Source organism: Sus scrofa, chromosome 6 (assembly GCF_054392235.1).
Source record: "Sus scrofa isolate SSC_HxYL_T2T_F1_AM1 chromosome 6, Sscrofa_HxYL_maternal_Yorkshire_Landrace_v2.0, whole genome shotgun sequence".
NCBI classification, from domain to species: domain Eukaryota; kingdom Metazoa; phylum Chordata; class Mammalia; order Artiodactyla; family Suidae; genus Sus; species Sus scrofa.
Window position 1 is genome coordinate 170019177 of NC_139388.1, and position 20492 is coordinate 170039668.

Consider the following 20492-nt stretch of genomic DNA (forward strand, 5'->3'; position numbering starts at 1 on the left):
GATGAAACAAATTCCATAACCTATGGAAGGCTTTTCCTGACCCACCCTGCCAAGAGTCAGACTCGGGTGCCACACTAATCAAAGCGCATTCTCTTAAGCCCTATCTAAAAGCTTTTGCTTGGAGTTCCCCTGCGGCACAGCTCGGGTAGCTGCTGTGGTACAGGTTCGATCCCTAGCCAGGGAACTTCCACATGCCACAGGGGCAGCAAGAAAACTAAAAAAAAAAAAAAAAAAAAAAAATTGAACCTTGACCATGCCTTAAATACATTAGAGACAACATATACAAAAATTAACTCCAAATAGATCATAAGTCTAACTACAAAACCTAAAAGTATAAAGCTTCATGGAGTTCCCTGGTGGCCTAGCAGTTAAGGATCCAGGACTGTCACTGCTATGGCTCAGGTCACTGCTGTGGCACAGGTCTGAGCCCTTCTGCATGCCATGGGCACGGCCAAAAAAAGTATAAAACTTCAGGAGTTCCCGTCACGGCACAGCAGAAACGAATCCAACTAGGAACCATGAGGTTGAGGGTTCAATCCCTGGTCTCGCTCAATGGATTAAGGATCCGGCATTGCCGTGAGCTGTGGTGTATGTCACAGACTTGGCTCGGATCTGGTGTTGCTGTGGCTGTGGCACAGGCTGGCAACCTCAGCACCGATTAGACCCCTAGCCTGGGAACCTCCATATGCCACGGGTGTGGCCCTAAAAAGACAAAAGACAAAAAAAAAAAAGTATAAAACTTCAGATGAAAATACAAGAGTAAATTTTTATAATTTTAGTTAGATAAGAGACAAAGCACAAGTTTTAAAAAAGCAAATTTCTAAATTAGACTTCATCAAACTTAAAAACAACTACTCTATAAAAGATATTATTGGAGTTCCCGTCGTGGCTCAGGGGTTAACAAACCCAACTAGTATCCATGAGGATGAGGGTTCAATCCCTCGCCTTGCTCAGTGGGTTAAGGATCTGTGAACTGCGGTGTAGGTCATAGACATAGCTTGGATCCCAAGTTGCCGAGCTGTGGTGTACGCTGGCAGTCACAGCTCTGATTCAACTCCTAGCCTGGGAACCTCCATATGCCATGAGAGTGGCCTTAAAAAAAAAAAAAAAAAAACTGTTAAAAAATGAAAACAAATCACACAAGAGGAAAAATACTTGCACATCACATCTGTGAAAGGACTGGCATTCAATATACATAAAGATCTTTCCCAATTCAGTAAGAAAACACAGAAGCCAATGAAAACACATGAACCAAAAAACCCCTGAACACACATTTCAGCAAAGAGGCGGCAAACAGCGCAAATGAGCATGACCATCCTCGACCTCACTTACCGTCAGGGCAACAAACACTACAATCAAGTGCAAGGCAACACCAGCAGAATGGTGAGGTACACACCTCAAGCTAACATTCCACCTCAGAAACACTGAAAAACAAGCAGAAACTGAATCACCTTTGTCAGACTCTGGAAAACAGTCAAAGGTTTACAGCAAAAAAGAGCATGCTGAATCTTGGAGTTCTTGCCGTGGCACAATGAATTAAGAATCAGACTGGAGTAGCTCAGGTCCCTGAGGAGGTGTAGGTTTGAGTCCCAGCCCAGCCCAGCGCAGTGGGTTAAAGGATCCACAGCTGGGATCCAATTCCTGGCCTGGGAACTTCCACGTGCCACAGGTGCAGCATTAAAAAAAGAGAGAAAGACTGAGAGCTTAAGGGAGTTCCCTGGTGGCACAGCAGGTTAATGATCCAGCATTGTCACTGTTTTGGTTTGGGTCACTACTGTGGTACGGGTTCAATCCCTAGCCCAGGAACTCTTGCATGCTACAGGCATGGCCAAAAAAAATAAGTCAACAGGAAAGAAAGCTTTGCGGCATTTTACTTGCCCTTGCCCTACTCCCTCCTTGATGTGGAGGCAGTCTTAAAGACACCAGCTGGTGTCCAGTGTGGGACCCTGGTCCCTGTTCCAGAAGCAGTAGAATAAACCTTATTTGCAAATTACTGTCTATGTCTGTTCTAACTTGTCTAGGGGTTACTAAAGGACTGCCGTAAGGCACTTCTTTCTATCTCACCTAACTCAGGAGCCATTCAAGATGGAAAAGCAGTAAGCACTGCGTAAACATGCTGTAAGGCGATCCAAACACCCACAGCCACTGAGGCAAAAGATTACCAGTGAGACACTCAACAGACTGCCTGAGGTCTGGGAGGCAAGGGAGAGGTTTCTTGGAAGATTAGGGCAGTCAAAACCCCTGTGTATAGACGGTAATTGGAAAGGCTACAACAAAAATGTACGCTGGGGAAGACCTGAAAGGATTTTAAGCTAAACTTTCAGCCACTGATCCCTAGACTCAGTACAAGTCTCGTTAAGGGTGGAAGGAGGGCACAAAGTCTACCTGCAAAGACTGGGAGATGTGTCTGTTTGTCTGTTTGTTTGTTTAGCTCCTGGTAATCTAGGAAATCTTCATCAAAACACAAGCTAAGGAACAGAGGCTTCAGTACCACACACAGTAAGAAGTAGTTTCCCCCTAAAAGGCTGGGAAAACTCACTAGGTAAATGGACAACTACAGCCTTCAATAATCAAAAAACAGCAAACCCTGGGGAAAAAGGAAAAGCTATATTCTAGAATTACCAATATTCAAACATCTACTTTTCACAAACAAATAAAATTCAAAAAATCACAAGACACAGAAATAAGAAAGTACAGCCCACTCAAAGAATCCAAACATGTTAACAGAGGAAGGCCAACACTGGACTTAGCAGTAAACTTAAATCCATTGTCTTAAATATGCTCATATCAGTAAAGGAAAACATGGACCAAGAATTAAAGAAAATCAAGAAACGCATGAACAAAATAAGACTATCAACAAAAGGACAGAAATTATAAGGAGGAACCAAACAGAAATTCTGGAGATAAAAAGACCAACATGTAAATTTAAAAACTCAGTGGGGGGTTCAATAGCAGATTTGAGCAGGCAAAGACAGAATCAGCAATCTTGAAGACAAGACAATTAAAACCATACAGTCTAGGAGTTCCCACTGTGGTGCAGTGTGTTAAGAATCCAACTGCAGTGGTTCGGGTCTCCACAGAGGCCTGGGTTCAATCCCTGGCCCAGTACAGTGGGTTAAAGGGCCCAGCATTGCTGTGGTGTAGGTCACAGCTGAAGCTCATATTTAATCCCTGGCCCAACTGCTACAGGTGCAACCATTTTAAAAAAAACTATACAGGAGTTCCTGTCGTGGCGCAGTGGTTAATGAATCCGACTAGGAACCATGAGGTTGCGGGTTGGGTCCCTGGCCTTGCTCAGTGGGTTAAGGATCCGGCGTTGCGGTGAGCTGTGGTGTAGTTTGCAGACACGGCTCGGATCCCGTGTTGCTGTGGCTCTGGCGTAGGCTGGTGCCTACAGCTCTGATTAGACCATCATATACAGGGATCCCGAATCAGACGAACACCAAATTTGCATTAGCAATATGGAGTCCAGAATATATAGACACAAATAGATTCACACATAAATATATATTCATTCTTTTTCCAATTCTTTTCCATTATAGGGTATTACAAGATATTGAATACAGTTTCCTAAGCTAGACAATATGACCTTGAATCACTTTGCTATGTACCAGAAACTAACACAACACTGTAAACCAACTATACATCAATTTTTTAAAAAACTAGAGAGAGTTCCCATTATGGCACAGCAGAAACAAATCTGACTAGTAACACGAGGATACAGTTTCGATCCCTGGGTTTGATCCCTGGCCTCACTCAGTGGTGTAGGTCACAGACAAGGCTCGGATCTTACGATGCTGTGCCTATGAGTGTAGGCCAGCATCTGCAGCTCCAACTGACCCTAGCCTGGGAACCTCCATATGCCAATTTAAAATAAATAAATATCAACATGGTGATTAGCAGTAAATATGTAGTCATTTAAAGAATTATAAATACATGTAAATTAAAAGAGAAAGAATATAGCATACAAAGCCATATAATCTGACAGTGTAGATACAGGTCAACCACAAAATGAGGAGGAAGGTGAAAATGGCATATACAAAAAACATTCTTTAACAGTTTTCGTTAATCACTGGTGGTAATACAGTTAACATACGATGAAGCAAACTAGTAATTCTTGGATATTCTCATTTTATCATCCCCTGAGTCTTTAGGAACATGACTCCTGCTATGAAAGAGAGGAGACACTAACGTAACATATGGGAGATTAAGTTTTTAAAAATTCTGTAGTACAGTAAATATCACTGTCAACTGCCAAGGTAGTTGTATTTGTTTGTTTGTTTGTTTTGTGTTTTTAGGGCCGCACCCGAGGCACATGGAAGTTCCCAGGCTAGGGGTCTAATTGGAGCTGTAGCTACCGGCCTACATCACAGCCACAGTAAATCGAGATCCGAGCCACGTCTGCAACTTACACCACAGCTCACCGCAACGCCGGGTCCTTAACCCACTAGGCAAGGCCAGGGATCGAACCACGACCTCATGGTTCCTAGTCGGATTCATTAACCACTGAGCCACAACGGCAACTCCAAAACCAGGAATTCTCAAAGAAACAGGCAATTCCAGGTCTAAGGTGGAAAATGAGCCTGGAATAGGGTGACAAGAGAGATAGCAAGAAAACTGTCAGAACTATTAGGATCAGATCAAAAAGACTAAGGAACTGGGAATTCCCATTGTGGCTCAGCAGAAACAAATGCAACTAGTATCCATGAGGATGCTGGTTCAATCCCTGTCCTCACTCAGTGGGTAAAGGATGCAGCATTGCCATGAGCTGTGGTGTAGGTCGTAGAAGAGGCTTGGATCCCATGTTGTTGTGGCTGTGGTGTAGGCTGGCAGCTGCAGCTCAGATTCAACCCCTAGCCTGGGAAATTCTATAAGTCATTGGTGTGGCCCTTAAAAAAAAGCAAAATTAAAAATTTTTTAAAAAACTAAGGAACCAATTTAAAGAAGCTTTTCCCAGAAAACAAGAGGACAATTTGAGCTTCAATAAGCACTTAAAAAAAAAAGCACCAAACACCAAAATGGGTTGAGAGCCATCAAACACCTTTATTAAATGCATGACTTCACACTGATAACTCAGAGCTCCCGTCATGGTTCAGTGGTAATGAACCTAATATTCAGGAAGACACGGGTTCAATCCCTCGCCTCGTTCAGTGGGTTAAGGATCCAGGGTTGCCATGAGCTATAATGTAGGTCAAAGACACGGCTCAGATCCCGAGTTGCTGTGGCTGTGGTGTAGGCTGACAGCTACAACTACAATTCAACCCCTAGTCTAGGAACTTCTATATGCCACAGGTGCGGCCCTAAAAAAGAGACAGGAAAAAAAAAAACTAAAAAACTCTGAGTTCCCCTTGTGGACAGTCAAATGAATCTGACTAGTATCCATGAGGATGTAAGTTCAATCCCTGGCCTTGTTCGGTGGGTTGGGGATCCAGCATTGCAGTGGGCTGTGGTATGGGTTGTAGAATCAGCTTGGATCCCCGATTGCTGTGGCTGTGGTGTAGGCTGGTGGTTGTAGCTGCAATTCAACCCCTAGACCGGGAACTTCCATGTGCCACAGGTGCAGTCCCAAAAAAAAGCAAATAATAAATAAATAAAATAACTGATCACCATCTGACGATGACAGGGAATCAATTTATTACCTTAAAAACTAGGTAAATAAAAGGGCTTTCTTACACTAAACTATACCACTGGAAACCAAATTGTTGATAAGGAGAAGCATCGCCTTAAAATGTTATGCCACCTAATAAATGAAAACAAATGAAAGAATTACATCACTGCTTCACAATCCCAATCAGTGAGTCTCAGCACGGAGCATCCACGACAGCTACTATCAAAGAGCAAAAGCAGACATGTGCCTCCTGTTGAAAGAATGCATTACCACCATTAATCTTGCCAAAGGAACTGAACCTGAAGCTGATTAAGCCTCTGTATCCAGCTATAATTTGCAAGAAATACAAAGGACATAAAACACTTTGAAATGCACCATGACTATGCAATCCAGACTGTGGGAAACTATACGTCAAATGCCCCAAGGTTTTTCAACATGTAAATTTTATTTTTTTTAATGTTCTTTAATTAAAGTATAGTTGATTTACAATGCTGTGCCAATTTCTGCTATACAGCAAAGTGACTCAGTTATACATACATATATATATAAAATTTGGGGTTTTTTTTTTTTTTGGCTTTTTAGGGCCACACCCGTGGCATATAGAGGTTCCCAGGCTAGGGGTCCAATCAGAACTGTAGCCTCTGGCCTACACCGCAGCTACAGCAACGTGGGATCCAAGCCACATCTGCGACCTACACCACAGCTCCCGGCAACGCCAGATCCTTAACTCACTGAGCAAGGCCAGGGATCAAACCCGCGTCCTCATGGATGCCAGTCAGATTCGTTTCCGCTGAGCCACGATGGGAACGCCTCTATTCCTTTTTATAATCCTTTCCATCACGGTCTATCCCAGGAGACTGGACACAGTTCCTGTGCTACACAGAAGGACCCCGCTGTTTATCCTCAACTCATAAATGTTAAAGAAAAGCAAGAGATGGGAGGAAAGCCTACATATTAAAAGAGACAAACGAATCTAGGTTTTTCTTTTTCCTTTTTTTGGCCGCACCTGCTAGGGGCCTTTCTCAGGCTAGGGATCGAATCAGAGCTGCAGCTGCTGGCCTACGCCACACCACAGCAATGCAGCATCTGAGCCACAGCTTGCGGCAGCACCAGATTCTCAACCCACTGAGCGAAGCCGGAGATGGAACCTGCATCCTTACCCAAATCTTATGCCGGGTTCTTAACCCACTGACCTGCAATGGGAACTCCACATATCTAGTTTTTAAAAATGGGCAAGATACCAAGCAACAAACTCTTAATAAAGACTGTAGATGTGTTAACCGTTAAATAAATCAATAAATTACTTACAAAGGACATTAAAAACGGGCAAGATTTTTAATGAGACCCTACTGCAGAGCATGGGAAAACCTACTCAATAGTTTGTAATAACCCATATGGGAAAAAAGAATGGATATATTTACATGTATGATTAATTCACTTTGCTGTACATCTGAAACTAATACATTATCCGCCAACTATATTCCAATGAAATTAAATTTTTAAAAATGTCTTAGATACAAATTTATAGAGAAATATAAGGAAATGATTACTTAAGTAAGGAGAGCGATTACCTCTGGAGGGAGGGAGGGGACTGGAACTGGAACGGGGCCCAGGGAGAGGAGTTTTGAGAACGGCTGGCAAAATTCTTTTTCTTCACCTGGGTAACAGTTATGAGGGTGTTTCATCTTATAATAATTCGTTGAACTACACGTTTGTTTTTACTGCTTTTCTACTTATCATATTTTACAATAAACAAGTTAAATAGGAAAAAAGGAGTAAAGAAAGAAAAACTGCAAAACTAGGGGTCTGCTACAAAAGTAAGGGAATATCTTGCTACACATAAAAATACCACAGTGACAAAAAATAAAAACATAGAACAAACATTTAGGGAGGTCCAACTGAAAGTAGTCATTTAAAATCTTGATTTAGGAGTTCCCGTCGTGGCGCAGTGGTTAACAAATTCGACTAGGAACCATGAAGTTGCAGGTTCGGTCCCTGCCCTTGCTCAGTGGGTTAACGATCCGACGTTGCCGTGAGCTGTGGTGTAGGTTGCAGACGCGGCTCGGATCCCGCGTTGCTGTGGCTCTGGCGTAGGCTGGCAGCTACAGCTCCGACTGCACCCCTAGCCTGGGAACCTCCATATGCAGCGGGAGCGGCCCAAGAAATAGCAAAATGACAAAATAAATAAATAAATAAATAAATAAATAAATAAATAAAACCTTGATTTAACTACAAAAACAACACTGTAAAATAGACATTCTTATCTTCCTTCAAATTCAAACCTACTAAACTACTAAGAGAATTCAAACCTAGACCAAAGTATGCTTCTCCTCTGTAGTCTACTTAAATGACATTGATAAAGAACTCACATCAGTAAGAAAAGTAAAAATAGTCTATAATAAAAACATGAAAGCACATAAGTAAGGAAATCACAGAAAAAATTTTCAAAAAACCCCAATAAATCTACAAAGATTAACTTCACTAATAATCAAGGAAATGTATTTAAAGCATTGAGATGCCATCTAAACACAGCAAATTAACAAAAAGTAATAACCTGATAACACCAAGGGTTGGCAAGGACAGAGGGAAACATCCCAGGTCAAAGTACATATTGATACAATCACTGTAGAAAGTAATCTGGTAATAATATCCAGCAAGAGAAACTCTTGCATATGTACACAAGGATATTTACCTCTAATATGGAAAATGGAAATAACCCAACTGTTTATATATTATACAAATTATTTATTCAAAGGAACGCTACAGGAGTTTCTGTCGTAGTTCAGCGGCAACGAGCCTAACTAGGATCCATGAGGATGCGGGTTTGATCCCTGGCCACTCAGTGGGTCAAGGATCCGGCGTTGCCATGAGCTGTGGTGTAGGTCGCAGACACGACTCGAATCCCTCATTGCTGCGGCTCTAGCATAGGCCAGTGGCTACGGCTCTGATTAGACCCCTAGCCTGGGAATCTCCATATGTCACAGGAGCAGCCCTGGAAAAGGCAAAAAGACGAGAAAAAAAAAAAGGTTTGCTGACTCATGACATAATTCTCATAATTCTCAAAAACAATGTTGAGTAAAATAAGGTAAGAGAGCAAAAGGATATACATAATAACACACAATTTATATAAAATTTAAAAGCAAATATTCCGGAGTTCCCATCATGGCTCAGAGGTTAGCAAACCCAGCTAAGCATCCATGAGGCCTCGGGTTTGATCCCTAGCATCGCTCAGTGGGTTAAGGATCTGGCGTTGCTGTGAGCTGTGGTGTAGGTCGCAGACACGGCGGCTCGGACCCTGAGTTGCCGTGGCTCTGGTGTAGGTCAGCGATTACAGCTGTGATTGGACCCCTAGCTTGGGAACCTCCATACGCCTTGGGTGTGGCCCTAAAAAGACAAAAAACAAAAAAAACGCAAATATTCCCACATCTTGCTTATGGATAAATATCTTTAGTAATGAATTTTTTTTCCACTAACGCAATAGTTTAATATACACCATCTTCAGAACAGTGATTTCCTCCTGGGGAAGAGAGAAGTTTTGCACAAAATCATAAAGCCAATGAAAGCACAGAAATATGAAACTAATCTTAATTCCCAACCTATAAACCCCAGTTTATCTCTCTAAAATAATTTGATAGTTAAAATGAAAGCATCTTCAACTTTTTTTTTTTTTTTTGGCTGTGCTGGCAGCATACAAAAATTCCAAGGCCAACTCTGAACCATGCCACAAGCTGCAGAGACCCAAGCTGCAGCAGTGACAATGCCAGATCCTTACCTGCTGAGCCAGCAGGGAACTCCAAAGCATCTTCAATGTTTTAAGAGCACAGGCTCTAGAGCCAAGGCTCTTTTGGGCTCTATCACTTACCACCTGGAGGACCTTGAAAAAGGACAACAGGATGCTTACATGCAAAAGCATGAAATTACTCTCTCTTTTAGTCACATTAATACTAAAATTAGCTCAAAAAGGATGAAACACCTAAATATAAAGGCTAAAACCATTAAACGGGTAAAAAAAAAAAATGAGTAAATGTTCATGGATTTAGCAACGGTTTCTTAGGTAAGAGAAATCACAAGCAACAAACCAAAAATATAGGTAAATTGTATTTCATCAAAAATTTTAAAATGTGTGTATCAAAGAAAGTGAAAGACAATCCACTGAATGGGAGAAAATATATGCAAATCATTCTGATAAGAATCCAGCATTCAGAATAAATACAGAACTGTTACAATTCAACAATAAGCAACCCAATTTAAAAATTGGCAGAGGAGTCTCTCCTAGGGATGACTTGAGCCCTGCCCCTTGATGGGAAAATCAGAACCTGTAGAATCTTATTTGCAATTGAAAGGAAAAAAAAGGCAAAGGGTTGGAATAGACATTTCTAGGAAGAAGATATGCAAATGGTCAACAACCAATAAAAAGATGCTCAACATCATTAACCTACAGGGAAATGCAAATAAAAAACACAAAGAGATGTCATTTACATCCAGTAGAATGACCACATTTTTTTAAATTGGCAAATAACAAGTGTTAGCCAGGTAAGGGACAGCTGGAAGCCTGTAAATTGCCGGTGGGACTGTCAGAATGGTACACTCATTGTGGAAAACAGTTTGTCAGTTCCTCAGTAAGTTCAACAGAGTATTATCATATGACCCAGCAATTCCACTCCTGTATACAGAAACAAAAAACTGAAAAACAGGTGTACAAACAAAACTTATACACACATGCTCATAGCAGCACTATCGCAATCTCCAAAAGGTATAAAGAACCCAAATGTCCATCAGTTGAATAAACAAAATGCTGTATATCCATATAATGGAATACTACTCAACCATAAAAAGGAATGATATATGATGATACACGCTACACTGTGAACAGATCTCAAAAACATGTACGAAAAAAGCCAGACATAAAAGGCCGCATATCATACGATTTCATTTATATGAAATGTCCACAGTCCATAGAGACAGAAAACAGGTTAGCGGTTGCCAGGGACCAGGGGAAGGAGGAAATGGGGAGTGACTTCTGGAGTGATGAAAATGTTCTGGAATTAGGTGGTGGGGAAGGTTGTACATCCGAATGCACTGAATGTCACTAACCGTAAATTTTATGTTAAATGTATTTTACCATAATTTAAGAAGTCGAAGCATATATAGAGGTAGGCTTTCTAAAGGGCCATACTTCCTTCCAGAAGCCTACTAAAGTGAGAACAAGGAGTTCTCTTGTGGCACAGCCAATAAAGGATTGGGAGTCATTACTGCTGTGGCAAGGGTTCAGTCCTTGGCCCAGAAACGTCCACATGCTGCAGGTGCAGTCAAAAATAAAATAAGGTAAGAAGAGCTAAAACCCAGTCACCTTCCTCTCTGGCTTCTCTGGGCTTCCTTGTGGCTTTTTTCCTCTTCCACAGGCTGGACTGACAAAGCGAGAAACTCCTACAGACAGCTCTCACCGGCCACCAGGACCTGCGAGAGCGGGGTCTGCCATGGACAGAGGAAAACAAGCTTTTCCAGATCTCCTAGGTCTTCCTGGGAAAAGGCCTTTACATGCATTCAAAACAGTGACTAACTACCCCAAACCCTGTGGGCCTCTAAAGAATGAAGGTTCTAGGTGATCTACACCCAAAATAAGAGGATTTCCAACACAGTCCTAGTGTGGACTGTGTCAGGGTTGGAGGGCTGTGGACTAGCTGGATAGCGACCAAACCTCCCCCCTGGGCACAATCGAAAAGACCTGCCCTCCAGCAGCTACGCTGGGCCTTGTGACTCAATTCTGACAACGGAATAGGGCTAAGTGATTAAGCCATTTCCAAGTCTGGCCCATCAGCCACTCCCACAAGATCCCCCACTTGCCGCCTCAGGGGACCTTGGAAGCCGTGTGTAGAAAATGGTAGCGCTTCCATTAGTCTGGGTCCTTTCAAATGTATTTGTTATAGCAACTAGTGTTCTCAGATAAAAAAGGCTACCAACATGAGAGCTAGTAATAAAATGTCCCTTTCTCTTACTGGTCAAAGGCAGGACTCAGATTCCCTGGGGTCATCTAGAAAAAAATCATCTTGATATCACCTCTTTGAAATAACGTAAAGACTTTTTAAAAATTAATACCAACAATTTGAAAGCTCTGTTGTCATTAAAGCATTCCTGCAGGCCTGTAATAGTCATGAAAATTAGAAGGTCTGACATTACGGTATTACCTCTGCTTTGATGAAATACAGGCAGAGAAACTATGTGGCTTGTTAATCTCCCAACAAATTAAAGGTTAAAGAATTTGTGCATCTGCTACTCAGGTTCACCCCAGGAAGTATTTTATTACATTAAAGTTGGTACAACTAAAATGATATCACAGAATTTTAAAATGTGGTTTCCTTGGCCTGATTTTGCTCTTAATTACATTCTAAAACCTAGGGGACTACAATATCGTCTAAGCCAGTTACTTAATAAAGAAAACCATAAGTTTCCCTAAAGGGAAAAGCACCAATTAAAGCCATCTTTCCAAGCTGAACAAAGTAAAAGAACAGCTCAATAACACCAACACATCAAAGATCAAGCCCTATCTTTCTCGATTACATTTATTTCTAAAACCAGATAAAAACACAGAAAAATACGAACTCTAAGCTCACACATTTAATGTATGCACCATAAAATATGATAATTAACCATTATTGAGCACTGATTGCTATCAGGCTTTGTAAAAAGTACTTTACATGGATTAATTTATTAAGTTCTAACAACAACCCTATAAAATTGGGCATGACAGCATCTCCATCACACACATGTGGGATAATTAAAGCTCAGAGAACTCAAGTAACATGCAACAGGTCACAGAGTTGGAATCTGAGGTCAGAATGACTTATTCACTACACCAACCCTTCTCATTCACTCAAGAAGTATTTATTTAGTACCTCCTATACACAATTCTAGAAGCTGGAGATATAGCAGTGAGGAAAAAAACGACCCAATTTCCTACCCTCATGAACCATATATTCTAATGTGGGCAAATGACAATAAACAACAAATACGTGATAATAACAGGTGAATAAAGGACATGACTGAAAAGCGGGAAAGGGAATGACCAGTATTAGTTTAAAGACACTGAACAAGGAGTTCCCTGGTGACCTAGTGGTTGACTCAGTGTTGTCACTGCCCTGGCTCAGGTTCCATCCCTGGCCTGGGAACTTCCGTGTGCCATCGGCGCAGCCAAAAATAAAGAAGGCCTCTCTGAAGAGGTGATATCTGAACAGAGACCTGAATGGGACAGGAGGCCAGCCATATGGATGCATCTGGAAAAAGAACACCTCAGTAGAGAAGTCCTCAAAGGATCATTTTTAAAACGTCCTCACGCAGGAGCGTGCTTAACATACGTGGAGACCAGGAAGGCAGCCAGTGTAACCAGAGCTCGGTGCCAAGAGGAATAGAAGAGAACGAGGTTGGCAAAGGCGAAGAGGTGGACCGTGCGGAATCTTACAGGACAAAACTAGCACTTTGGATTTTGACGGATTGTGACGGAAAGCCACTGCAGGGTTTTGAGCAGGGGGTGACAAACTTTGATTTTAGCCTTAAAGGACGATTTCGATCTTGCCGTATGCAAATTATCATGGGTGCGGAGAGGAGGCAGAAGAACAGAAGCAGGAAGACAGGAGACAGTTATAGAAAGCCATTAAAGATGACAAGCTAAGAGTTCCCACTGTGTCTCAGCAGGTTAAGAACCCAAATGGTCTCCATGAGGATTCGGTTCAATCCCTGGCCTCACTCAGTGGGTTAAGGATCCAGAGTTGCTGCAAGCCCAGGCAGAGGTTGAAGATGTGGGTCGGATCCAGTGTTGCTGCGGCTATGGCAGAGGCCTCAGCTGCAGCTCCGAATTGACCCCTAGCCTGGGAACTTCCATATACCACAGGTGTGGTGGGAAAAAGAAAGAAAGATGACAAGCTAACATTAGGGCAGTGACGGAGCTAACGGCAAGGTTTCATGAAAGGTGAAATGTATCACCAATCACATCCAATGGGCTGAATGTGGAAAATGAAGTTAAGAAACCAATCAGGAGTTCCCATCATGGCACAGCAGAAACGAATCCGACCAGGAACCACGAGGTTGTGGGTTCAATCCCTGGCCTTGATCAGTGGGTTAAGGATCTGGCGTTGCTGTGAGCTGTGGTGTAGGCCGGGAGCTGTAGCTCCGATTCAACCCCTAGCCTGGGAACCTGCGGGTGTAGCCCTCAAAAGACAAAAGGCAAAAAAGAAAAAAAGAAAAAGAAAAGAATCAAGGCGTTCTCTGGTGGCACAGCAGGTTGGGTTAAGGATATGGCATTATCACTGCAGCAGCCTGGGTCACCGCCATGGTGTGGGTTCAATTCCTGCCGGGGAACAGGCATGGCCTCAACACTACTACTACTGCTGAGACTACTACTGAGACTAACACTACTACTAATGATAAATATAATAATAATAAATAAAAGCAACTGGTTGAGTGACATGAAGACTGGGTTTGGCCACTGGGCTTTGGCCAATGATGACCTTAACCTAAGTGTTTCAGAGGAACTATAGAGAATCAGTCGATTGGAATGGGTTCAAAAGGAATGAAAGGAAAGGAAGTGAAAGAAGATATAGACAGCTCTTTCAAGCAGTTTTTTGTTTTGGTTTTTGCCTTTTCTAGGGCCACATCCACGGCATGTGGAGGTTCCCAGGCTAGGGGTCTAATCGAGCTGTAGCCACCAGCCTACACCACAGCCACAGCAACACGGGATCCGAGCCACATCTGCAACCTACACCACAGCTCACGGCAACGCCAGATCCTCAACCCACTGAACGAGGCCAGGGATCGAACCCGCAACCTCGTGGTTCCTAATCGGATTCATTAACCACTGAGCCACGACGGGAACTCCTCAAGTAGTTCTGTTATAAAGAGGAGCACTCTCCTACTCATAGACAATTGTTTCATATCACTTGCTCTCTTGCCTGAATAACTGCAAGAGCCTCTTAAATGGTCTCTGCTTCCACATACCCATTTGGTCATGCTCAACAGAGTAGCCATAAAGATGGAATTGAAATGAATGTGTGTCATGTAATTCCTCTGCTCCAAACTCCCCAGTGGCTGGCCCGTGACCCAATAACTTGGTTTTCAAACCCCTTAGAGCCCCCAGTATGTATATCACTGATGAAAAACAACCAACATCTGCTGATAAAAAGTAATAATTACCAAGGTACCTTAAGGATTTTCCCAAGAAGGTACAAAGCTAGACGGCAAATTCAGCAGAGAACCACAGAGAAGTTTAGATCAGCAATGAAGGAGGCATAAGGGTTGCAATATTAAGCTTCCTCTGACTAGTCCTGATCATAGGTGGCCATGAGTAACCGCGGTGGAAAAAGCTTTTAGGGTGATCTTTGGCTAAAGGACAGCCAGTAAAATAACGATGGGAAAATCTGTAAGCAGATGCTCCCACCCTCATCAGGGAACACTGTCCAACTTGCTTCCATCATCCCAGGCTCTGCTCCCAGCACCTTTTTGGGTTTTTTTTTTTTTTTTTTTTTTTTTTTTTTTTGCCTTTTTAGGGCCACACCCACAGCATATGGATCTTCCCAGGCTAGGGGTTGAACCAGAGCTGTAGCCACCAGACAACACCACAGCCACAGCAATGCCAGATCCGAGCCTCATCTGCAACCTACACCACAGCAATGCCAGATCCTTAACCCACTGAGTTAGGCCAGGGATCGAACCCGAGTCCTCATGGATACTAATCAGGTTGGTTACCGCTGAGCCACGATGGGAACACCTGCTGCCAGCACCTTTGATGAAAATGAATCTTCCAAAGGTAACAGTCTTGCAGGAGCTAGCCCTTACTCATACTGCTTCTGGATAAGAGGGGAGGGAGGGCTAATGAACATTCTGGATTGAAAAAACTAAGAAAAATTCTCAAAAGCCCACATTTCAAACACCATGTCCTACATTCTATCCTCCACACAGTTTCCAGAGTAATTCAGCTAAAAATCAAGTCAGGCTATCCTACTCCCCTATTTATGATTCTTTCACATAGGACTAAAGACTTTCTACAATCTAGACTCCTTAGTCTCTTAACTCATCATCCACACCTTCAAGTTCAAGTTCCAACAATACCAAATTGATTACAGTTCCTACACAACATATGCAGCCTCCCCTCTGTGTGTTTTCTGCCCTGTGCTTTTGCCACTGTACTAGCATTGTAGTGCAGAAGAAAGAGAAGATACTATTTCTGTGAAAATAATTTGGAAAACTCCATAACGGTGCTGAGGGAATTCAAGAGACTAAACATGAACACCATCTTCCTCCGTCCTCAAAAACGTCTCATTTCCTTCGCTGATCTATTTCTTTCTATCTGACGACCACGATTACTCAAGTTACCCAAATTCAAAATACTGGCATCATTTTCTGTTAATTCATCCATTCATTCCATCATTACTTAGACCTACTATAACAAAGCTCTTGACAATGCATGATGGTAGATAAAATGATGACACAGTCCCTACCTTCGATAATTTACAACTTAAAAGAAGAAATGAAATAATACAAAAATGAATACAGAATGATAGAAGTGCGAGCTGCTACAGCCCAATCGTGAAAAAGCAACTTCACAGAACAGTTTCTGTGGCATAAGCTAGGCCTGGAAGCTTGAGTAGAATTTTAATGGGCCAAAACAGAGAATAAAGAGCTTTTTCAGACGGATGATTAATTAAAATAAATATATGAAAGTGCCTAAGCAGTAAACAAATATTTAACGAATGCCCATTACATACCAGTTAAAACGATAAAGGCCAGTACAATGATGAATAAGGCAGCCTCTATGGAGTTTTTTCTCTGATGAGATTGACAACCAATTAGGTAGGATATTGCTGAGGAAATATCTCTTCTAGGCACCAGCGCACATCTATGTTTCCAATAAACATTCAGATTAGTAACTATGTTTCAAAACCATACTAGGCCCTAGGTATACAACAGTAAATGAAACAGTCTGGGCATCAAAGAACTTACTAATGAGAGAGAGGAGCAATTTCAATTATGTATTTTGCAAAGCAGACAAAGCAAAGTCTTGGGAACCAAGAGAAGAGGCAGCTAATTCCAATTCTAATAAAAAGTGATAAGTATCAGGAGTTCCCATCAGGGCTCAGTGCTCACGAACCCAACTAGTTTCCATGAGGACTCAGGTTCTATCCCATGCCTTGCTGAGTGGCTTAAAGATCTGGCGTTGTCTTGAGCTGTGGTGTAGGTCACAGATGTGGTTTGGAACCCGCGTTGCTGTGGCTGTGATGTAGGCTGGCAGCTACAGCTCTGATTTGACCCCCAGCCTGGAAAACTTCTGTATGCCAAGAGTGTGGCCCTAAAAAGACTCCCCCCCCCAAAAAAAAAGGTGGTAAGTATCAAGTGGACCTTGAATGCCAAGGTCTTCAAACTTTATTCTATGGATATAAAGAAGCTAATGAAAGTTTTGAAGATAAAGAAATGAAAATGATCACTTAATTACTTCTCTATCACTGGAACTCAGGTAGTTAGAATGCAGAATAAATCAGAGGCTAAAAGACTAAAAGTGTAGTAAATGCAGTTAAGGTATTACAACAACCAAGACAAAAGTTTATAAATGCTGAGTTAGGTGATGACAGTGGGTATTCCCATGATTTGAGAGATGTCACGAAGACAGAATCAGCAGAATCCAGATGAGGGGGTCAAGGGAGTGGGGAAAGTCAAAGACCATGGATATAATTTCAAGTTTGATGACAAGGAAAAGGAAAGGCACAGAGAGAAGCACATTTCACAGGAGACAAAAGGAATTCTATCTTGATGGTACAGTAAGCCACTGGCCTAGAGATCCAAGTCCTGCATCCTGCTCAGTAGTTAGTCCTAAACACCAGCATAGCAAATGCAAAAGGAGGCCCACCCCGTGCCATGAGAAACGGGGAACAAAGGCATTTGTAAGAGGCAGAGGCTTGGTGATCAGGTAGGGTGCTTACTCTCTGAATGAAAGGAATCCATCCAGCCTCACAACACACTCAACAGAAATTTTTACCTTTTCAACATCAAATAATTTCAAGCGATGGACTTTTAAGGACCCTATCAAATTATGAACATCATCATGAGTGGCCACATGAGTGTCTTCGTTCCATGGGCTGAAGGAACCTTTGAATTGTTTGACTCGCACACTGTAAGTCCCATCTCAATCAAAAAGTAAACAGGAGTTCCCACTGTGGTTCAGCAGGTTAAGAATCCAATGGTATCCAAGAGAATGCAGGTTCGATCCCTGGCCTTCATCCATGGGTTAAGGATCTGGCATTGCCATGAGCTGTGGGTGTAGGTCACAGATACAGCTCGGACCGGGTGTAGCTGTGGCGAAGGTTGGCAGCTGCAGCTCCAATGTGACCCCTAGCCTGGGAACTTCTGTATGCCTCAGGTGCAGCCCTACAAAGGAAAAAAAAAAAATTTAATATACTATTAAAATCATCAGTTTGGGGAGAGCTTATGTGTAGAAGCCAAACCATAATATGAGGAATGCATACAAGGGGAAGACGCTGAGCCAGTGAGTACAAATGCATTTTTCAAGAAGGTTGCTGGTAAAGCAAAAATGAGATTACAAAGTAGTTTAGGTAGTTACACAATTCAGGGAAATTATGCTGTTTTGTTTTTACCTGAGATATAAGACAAAGAGAAAATAACATACATAACAAGGGCCTACAGCAGATGAAAGGGGATGAAATCAAGGACACAAATAGAAGGGCTTGCCTTCTCTCGAGGCTGAAGCAAAAGATAAGTGAACACAGAAATCCTGAGATAGAGAAGAGGGGGAAAGCAGGCAACCTTGAACTCTTTAGTGAAGCATGCAGTAAGGTCCGCTGGACCAGGTAAACTGAGTCAGGAAAGGATCTAGGCTTTCAGTACATTTTACCATGTTTCGAACAGGAACTGCAGAGAATATAAAAGGTGTGGATGAGGGGGTAAATTACACGGGAGGACAATGCTCTGAGGCCTGAGAGCAAGGCCAGAGACAGCCAACAGCACAGTCTACTCAGGACTCGGTGGAGAATATAAAGGAACAAAAGAGGGAAAAAATCCATGTGCTAACAGGTGCACCACTGAAACGACATCATAAAGAACGATGTCTAAGAAAAATGCTTATTTAACATATAGGAAAGAGGCAGGCGACCTAAAAGAACTCTTGAAAGACCCAAAGATAAGGTCACTAGGGTCGTAAGTGGAGCGTGTGAAAGGAAAGGTGTCCCTAGAGTTCATTACTACAGAACTTTTGTTCTGTCAATCCCACAAGATCAAGGGCCACATACTGTTACACTGAACGTCCTACAGTTATTAGTGACGACTCCTCCCGACAAATAAAACTGACCTTTATCCCTCCTTTTAAATACGCCTACACTTGATAAGTTATATGAACACATCCTGTCCATTCGGAAACCCCATGAACTTCTGGCACTTCTTTCCATATATGTTTTCCCACTACGGTGTCTGCCGTGGTAAACTCCTACAACGCGGAAAACTGTACCCAGGAATTCTCTGCTCACTGTACTGGGCTTGAGATTGCACTCATCCATCCCCAAAGCACAGATGTTAACAGCCTATGTTTTAAAAAGTGCTTTCTCCGGAAAGGGATAGTTACAGAAGCAAAACTTAAGAATGATTGTGATCATACGCCTACAAGACTATAATGATGAAAAATCAGAGAATTCTTAAGAATGACATCCGTTTTCACAACTGCCAAGATCATCTCCAAGAGAAGGATAACGCACATGATCATACTGACGGTCCCTACCTTACGCCACTATTTACCCCTCGGGATAACTCCTCCACACCGCTTTAGTGAGCCTATTCTTTGCACTTCATTTACTCCCAGCCCACATTCCATCGCCCCTTCTTCCCATCCTGACCTCAGACGCTCAGAGGACCGGTTTTCATCCCCCTGCTCCCTCATCTCCCATCAACCCCAGACCATCACTTCCAAGTCTCCACTCCCCATTTTTCCGCCTCTCCAGACCTCCCATTCCTCCTGCCGAACTATTCAGTCCCCACCCCTTCAACGCCCAAGCTCAAGTCTTCCCGCCGGAGCGAGCCCTCCCCCTCCTCGCTCCCATTCAGGCTCCCCTTCCCCAGGCTTTCCTTTCCAGATCACGGCCCGCCCTACCTGCTCCGGGACTTCTGGCCCCGGGGGCCCGGTCCGCTCCTCCAGGCGCTGCCTCCCGGGCGGCGCTCGCCGGCGCGGGGCTAAGGGCTGGGGCAGCTCCGCCGCCCGCTGAGCCCCATCCTCCCGACGCGCGACCGGCGGCGGCGGCGGCGGCTGCGGTCGGTCGCGGCCGCGGCTCCGCTTCATATCTGCAGCTGGGCACCGCGGGCGTCAGCGCCGCGACCGTCCCGGCCCCGCACGGCCCCGGGCCGCAGCGCTGCCGCGCCAACCACCGCCCGCGGCCACCATGGCGGGGCAGGCGCCCAAAGCCACCGACCCCAGCCCGCAGCTCCTCCGCGCTCCCTGGAGCCTCAAGCGCCGCAGCCTCCCCGGCGCTCCCTACGGAGGCGGCAGCATCGCCGCGGCCTCGGCTCCCCCCACCCGGCACACGCTCGGCCGGCCCCCCGCCGCCGGCGCCGCCGCCGCCCGCTCCAGCGCCAGCCGCCGGCCGCCAGCCCGCCGGCCCGCCTGCCTGCCTCGGGCCGGGCCCCGCCCCTCCCTTCCCCGCGCGCGCGCGCACCGGGAGCCCGCCCGCCACCTCCGGCCGCGCGCGGCCTCCCGCGCACGCGCCAGCGAACGGTCGCGAGAGACACGCCCGTGGCCCCACCGCGCGGCCGCCGCGGGGAGAGGAGGCAGAGCGGAAGGGGGCGGGGCCCGACGCGCCGGCGGCCGCGGCGAGCGCTCATTGATTCGTTCGTTCATCCATTC

The 20492-nt window shown here is 44.1% G+C and overlaps 1 protein-coding gene across 1 annotated transcript in view; it reads right to left on the reverse strand.

Moving 5' to 3' along the window:
* The window catches only part of MAST2 (microtubule associated serine/threonine kinase 2), a 212218-nt gene extending 191936 nt beyond the window's left edge, over positions 1–20282 (reverse strand). Inside the window, 1 exon segment of the mRNA XM_021096724.2 lies at positions 19746–20282. Within this exon segment, the coding sequence (XP_020952383.2) occupies positions 19746–19931 (186 nt within the window). The 5' untranslated portion in view covers positions 19932–20282.
* Between the last annotated feature and the right edge of the window lie 210 nt (positions 20283–20492).